The following is a 6,000-nucleotide window of genomic DNA, read 5'->3' as shown; positions in this document are numbered from 1 at the left end:
ATTAACAATATATTGTCTTTTCAAATCCTTGAATTAAAATATAAGAGGATAAATGCATTTTCTCCTCACGCATAGTTGGAGGAATATTATGAAATTAAACCAAATGATGATTAAGAGATTCTATTATGAAACTAAAATTGGGAACTATTAGATAAAGTTGCATATTTCAAGTCAAGTTGAAGAAAGAAAGGCTCTGAAAATGTACTGGTTAAAGGGATGTCCTAATTTTTAAGGGTCCTTTTCATTTAACAGTCAAAGAAAGATAAGCAAACTCAATAAACAATTGTTATAGTACTAATGTTATTAGGGGAGTAATTGTGTGAGATAACAAGCAGAGCATTGTAACAAAAACAGATACAAATGTGATAGTATGTGAAGGTGGAAACAGCATTGCAGCCTTTGACATTTCATCAGTGAATTCTGGACCGTTTGTTGAAATATAACTGCCACCGTCGTTGGGTCCTCTACTCCACATGCCAAGGTTATTGTCCCTGCTCATTCACCAACCATGTTAATTAACCTCATTACATTTTCAAATATGAACTGCATATCAATTTCTTAATAAGACTAGTTTATAATATTAATGTTAATACCTAGCCACACCAAGAACTCCAGCAGACATAGTAAGCAATGAAATGCGATCAGCAGACTTAGGCTCCACACTATAAGCCTTCTCATACTTAACCTCAGCACCTTCCCCTGATGGAACAAAAAATGCTCCATTCACCATCACATCCCCTTCTGACCTCCAATTCCACCCTGTCCACTCGCCTTCCCCGACATCCAACCGCTTTGTCACTTGCTTGGCAAATGAGTTGTCGGGAGCAGTGTATCGATTCCCCTGACTATTAATAGTAGGGGATCCACTGCCCCCGATCGCATACATCTGCCAAGCAGTGAAGTCGTTATTGACTATGTGAACATATCCTAGCCTGCAACGTGGCATGCGCTGGACGAGTTTTTCGCCGAAATGGTTAAAGGCAATGGTAACCTGCAACAAGGTTGGTGGCTAGATTGTAAGAAAAGAAAAATTTTCTTCTCAATAATTTTACAGAGAGTATGTTAAAAATGAGATGAAAGTTAACTACAAATGATTAGTAACTACTTATATATAGCAATTCATTCACTAACAATAAATTCTTAAAAGAAAATTTGATCTGCAACGGATTAGTTTGTAATTTGATCGGCAACGGATTAGTTTTGAGGATGCAATATGCATAATTAAATTTTGTTTTTTTTTGGTAAATGCATAATTAAATTTTTTTTTTTGGTTTGCACCAGGGTATCCATCAGGCCGGAAACCCAATGACTAATCCCTCGGGTACTGCAGAGGCAAAGTGGGCGACCCTCCCAAGCAAGCAAGCTCCATTCCCATCCTCCAGTGAGTATCGAACCCGGAAGAGATGGTTAAGGGACACAGACCCTCATCCATCTGTGCCAACTTGCGTTGGTGCATAATTAAATTTTAAGGTGCATGTTTGTGATGTTGGGCTTGGGCTCAAATTGGGTAATTGGGCCTGGACTGGATTACCTGCATGGCTGAGTCAGGTAAGTAGTGGTCACTATGGCCCAAGAGCATTACGTCATTGTGATGAGAAAAGTGGTTGTTGGACACAGTGATGGCAGTTGAGCCCATAACTGCATCAATAAGCCCATCCTTGCAACGAGATAGAGTGCAGTGATCGATCCAGATGTCATGCGATCCAAATATGGAGATGCCATCACCGTCCGATTCAGTGCGGTATCCATAGTGCTCTGGACTCGATCGCACCATAGCATTACCTGTAAAGAAAAAAAGTTTAATAGTATTTCATTTGATAAGATTTGTATCTTAAACAGAAGAGTTTAATTTTAATACAATACAGTCGTTCTCTTAGACGATCATTCATGCGATCAATATAAAAAGTAATTACTTTTATTAATATAGCATTATTTGATTGGATGTACGTGAAAAACGATTTTATATTGACAGTGTATAAAAAATAATTTTTTAAAAAAATAATATACTTTTAAAAAATATTTATCAGACTAAATATATAATATAATGTGTTTATTATTTTCAAAATAAACAAATATATTTTAACTTTATTAATATTCAAATAACTTAATGCCACTTGTGAAAGGACACATTTGAAAAAAAGAAAAAAAAAAAAGGTAACAAACAAACACAATGATAAACCTCACTTTCCTAGCAGCACAATTCAAGAAAAAGGGAGGGAGAAGAAAATATTGGTACCCGTATTATATTATTTAGATTTTAGATTTCAAGATTCTACTTTACTTTCTAGGAGTGTGAATCTAGAGCTTGGGTATCCAAAGTGAGAGATTAATATTATTTAATTACTTAAATAAGTCTATTTAAAATATATAGAGACAAAGTTTATCAATTATATCTTTGTCCATATCTGACTTTATTCAAAAAGCGGAAAATAGGTTTGGTTACTGCTTTGAAATAAGAATCAAAATGTTTGAATTGTTGAGAATAAACACATATCTAAAGAAGAAAAAATAACTTAATATTGTCCTTTTTTAGGAGATACTTTAAGGCTTTTTCATTTATTAAAATAAAGAAATAATACAAATTTTGACAAAAACTTAATATTATGCTTATTTTAAGGCAATATATTTTGAAAATTGATATTTGCATTTTTTTCATATACATTTTTTATAGTATATAAAACAATATTTATTTTCTATCACTTTTTATCAATTACTTTTAATACAAAAACAAATGTGAGAAAATGGAAAAAAGGTAATGTCTCATTTTTTCAGTTTTTTTTTTTTTTTATTTTGATATGGAGTAAGTAATGGTGTATGGCATAGTTACGGAGACATAGGGTGTTTCACCTGACTGCGTCAAGCAAATTGGACGGTCCGATCGGAAGGAGAGTAATCGAATGGTCCGATTATAGTAATCGGATGGTCCAATTTGTGTACCCTGAATTTTTTAATTTTTTTTAAACACAAATCGGATGGTCCGATTTGTGTACTCCCACAATTTTAAAAAATACCAAAAATTATATGTTAAAATATATCACTCATTTTACTTCTATATCAAAAATTTTTAGCCTCATTTTTTTTTCAAATTTTTTAATTCTTTTTATCTTTTAAGAAAAGGACAAATGCCAATGGTTTATTCGGACAAACAAAAAGGACATAAATCTACTGTCCATGATCTATCTCCGAAAATAATTAACCTAACCTAACCATAATATTTGAAATTAATTTCTTAATTACCTGAGGGGTGACAATGGTGAATGTGAATGTTATGTATGATAACATTGCTAATATATTGAAGAGTAATGCACCCTCCACCAACAATGTGCACATCAGCACCACGCCCATCAATGGTCTTGAAGCTATTGAATATGAGTTCTTGTGAAAGCTTAATCATCATGTTACTAGGAAACACTATCCAAAGTGGCTCATTTTGAATCACGGCATATCTTAGGGTTCCGGGTTTAGGGTTTACAGCATCATTGTCTGACGAATCGGTTACTATGTAGAACTCGCCACCTTTTCCCCCCTTTGCGTTTTGACCGAACCCAATTGCGCAATCGGCTAGCCTTTGTCTGTTTTGGGCCCAATTTGGGTCACATTTCCAGCAATCATCAATGGGGTTCCCTGTTAGGCATGATGATGATGATGCTAACATCTCCCTTCTTGCTATTGAAGCATTAATCTTACTACAAAAATAAAAAGTGTCATAATATAAGATACTTTAGTTATATGACTCATCTTAATTACATTAGTATTTCTAATTATTCTAATGATAGAAAAGTGCTATTAATTTAGTGCATAAAAAATATTTATTTGAAATAATATATATGAGGAGAGTTATAAATGAAAATTATTAGCAACACCTACATTTTATTGTGAGTGCATTATTAAACTTGAATCTCTCCCCTTAGTAACTAGCAAATAATAAACTCCAAGCCAAAAAGATAATTATTTCATAAAAAAGGAAAAATAAATTTTAAAAATAAACTAAAAAAGAAGAAGAAATTGAGCATGTCCTGGAATTTCAAGATCTAACTTTAAGTAATGTAGGGTCATGAAATAAGAGGAGAAGGAGTAAGAAGTGAGAAGTAGTACCTATGAAGTTGTGTAACAAGAGCTTCAGGGTTTGGATGTTGTCCTTGGAGTGTGAGATTCACCATTGTTGCTCTTCCATGATCCACAATAATGCATCCCAATAATACATATGTTATTGTTACCACAATGCACCTTCTTTGGAACATTATTCTTCTGCTTCTTTGGAAGAGTTTCACTCTCTCTCTCTCTCTCTCACTTAGGTGCATAAATGGAGAAGCTCCGTGATCATAGGGATTAGACATAAAATAAAAGTTCTCATAGTTTTTACAAGAACAAAAATCCCTACTCAGTAGGAAAAAGCGGTACATATACTGAAAATTCTTAATTAATTTTTAATTAATTATTTAATTGTTCTGAATAATTTTTGTTATTGATTAAAATAGTTTGTGCACGTTGTTATTTATCAGAATCGTTTTTTTTGTACCTAAACATGGAAAGAAACAAAGCAAACACTATCGTATATTCAAGCGGATGATTTGCTGAAAATCAACACAAGGTTCATACCAAATAACATGATTAGAGTTACTCTTGTCACCATATCTAGCCATTCAATCCGCAGTTCTATTTACTACCCACTCAACGTGAACAAGCCAAAGAATCAATTATTTGGATGACTAAGGATTAATTAGAGATTTTTAATATAATATTCAAAAATTTTGAAAAAAAATAGTGTGTAACGAAGTGTTTATTGTTTAAACCTTCTTCAACATTTTGTGAAACAAGGTCTTTCATTTTTTTATTTATTACATTAACTATAGGAGTATACATTGAGTTGTTCTAAATTTCTACTAGAGTTAAGTTAACCGTTAAATAAGGACACAAAAAGGTTAATATTAGGTTTTGAGAGTTGTGAGGTCTCCAAGAAAGTTATGTATGGACAATGGACACAGTACAATGTTGTTGGTACCACCATAATGGGTGGTGATGGTACTCCTCATACTGACAACTTTAATTTAATATTTTGATTTATAATAATAAAAAATTAATAATAGCTCCTATTTCTTTGACTTTTTTTTTGCATGAAAGTAGAAATAGTAGAAATAGTGATATATTCTAATATTGTAATTTTTTATATTTTTTAAAATTGTAAAAAATACATAAATCGGAGGATCAGATTTCTGAATCTTAAATTTTTTAATTTTTTAACACAAATCGAATGATCTGATTTCTGTACTTCTAACAAATTAAACGGTCTAATTTCTACTTCCCTAATTAAACGATTCCTGAGAATAACACCCAAACATGTCACATTTAAAAAAAACACTCTAATATCAAAAACAAAAAGTTCTATTTCTTTCACCAATGACTATTGAATATTGACTCGTAGCAATGAAAAAAGGTTGGTGAATTTCCAACATTCTTGATTCTTGCTTGCCCCTTGCATTTAATTAACTTCCTTTTGACCTTTTGGACCTCCATTGCATCTTGTCACATGTTCACCTTCATTCTTAGGTTAAGTGAGTATAATTCGATTTCAAACATTAAGTTAAAAGATAAACATTATCTTATAAAAATGATTAAGATTATTCTCTTAATAAGTGTAAAATTTGTGATAGATATTAGCAAATCATACCATGTAATATATTAGAATAATATAGAGTAAAGTATCTACTTTTGCTTTTTGTGACACCCGCAAATCCGTCACAAGATAAAAAAAAGTAACAAAAGGCACTGTTAAATGGAAATTATTAGTTAGAACTTAGAACGATATAATCTGCCATAAAATAAATAAAAGTAATCATACTCGCATGCTTTGCTTGGCATCCTCGACCTTTATTAATACTAAATAAGTAAAATGTTGGGAGATAATGTTAGGAATGTTGAAAACACAAGATAATTAATAATATGAACTAAAAACATAAGAAATTATTAAAATACTTTGCAACATGTTTACACGATTCCTGA

General features: G+C 31.9%; 1 protein-coding gene across 1 annotated transcript; it reads right to left on the bottom strand.

Moving 5' to 3' along the window:
• Window positions 1-205: 205 nt before the first annotated feature.
• Window positions 206-4,373, bottom strand: LOC107626458 (putative pectate lyase 12). Its single transcript, XM_016329340.3, has 5 exons — window positions 4,096-4,373; window positions 3,238-3,686; window positions 1,532-1,782; window positions 594-991; window positions 206-491 (listed from the first exon to the last, which is right to left on the bottom strand). The coding sequence occupies exons 1-5, from the start codon at window positions 4,335-4,337 to the stop codon at window positions 287-289; spliced, it is 1,545 nt and encodes a 514-aa protein (XP_016184826.1). The 5' UTR covers window positions 4,338-4,373; the 3' UTR covers window positions 206-286.
• Between the last annotated feature and the right edge of the window lie 1,627 nt (window positions 4,374-6,000).

Source organism: Arachis ipaensis, chromosome B2 (assembly GCF_059453495.1).
Source record: "Arachis ipaensis isolate K30076 ecotype BB chromosome B2, ASM5945349v1, whole genome shotgun sequence".
Lineage (NCBI taxonomy): Eukaryota > Viridiplantae > Streptophyta > Magnoliopsida > Fabales > Fabaceae > Arachis > Arachis ipaensis.
The sequence above is the reverse complement of the archived record's forward strand: the minus strand, read 5'-3'. Positions and strand labels throughout refer to the sequence as shown.

Coding starts and splice junctions, on each gene's coding strand:
- LOC107626458 (XM_016329340.3), bottom strand. CDS start 4,337: ATGTCTAATCCCTATGATCACGGAGCTTCTCCATTTATGCACCTAAGT. Junction 3,687..4,095: donor CTTGTTACACAACTTCATAG/GTACTACTTCTC, acceptor TTATTTTTGTAG/TAAGATTAATGCTTCAATAG. Junction 492..593: donor GGAGTTCTTGGTGTGGCTAG/GTATTAACATTA, acceptor GTGAATGAGCAG/GGACAATAACCTTGGCATGT.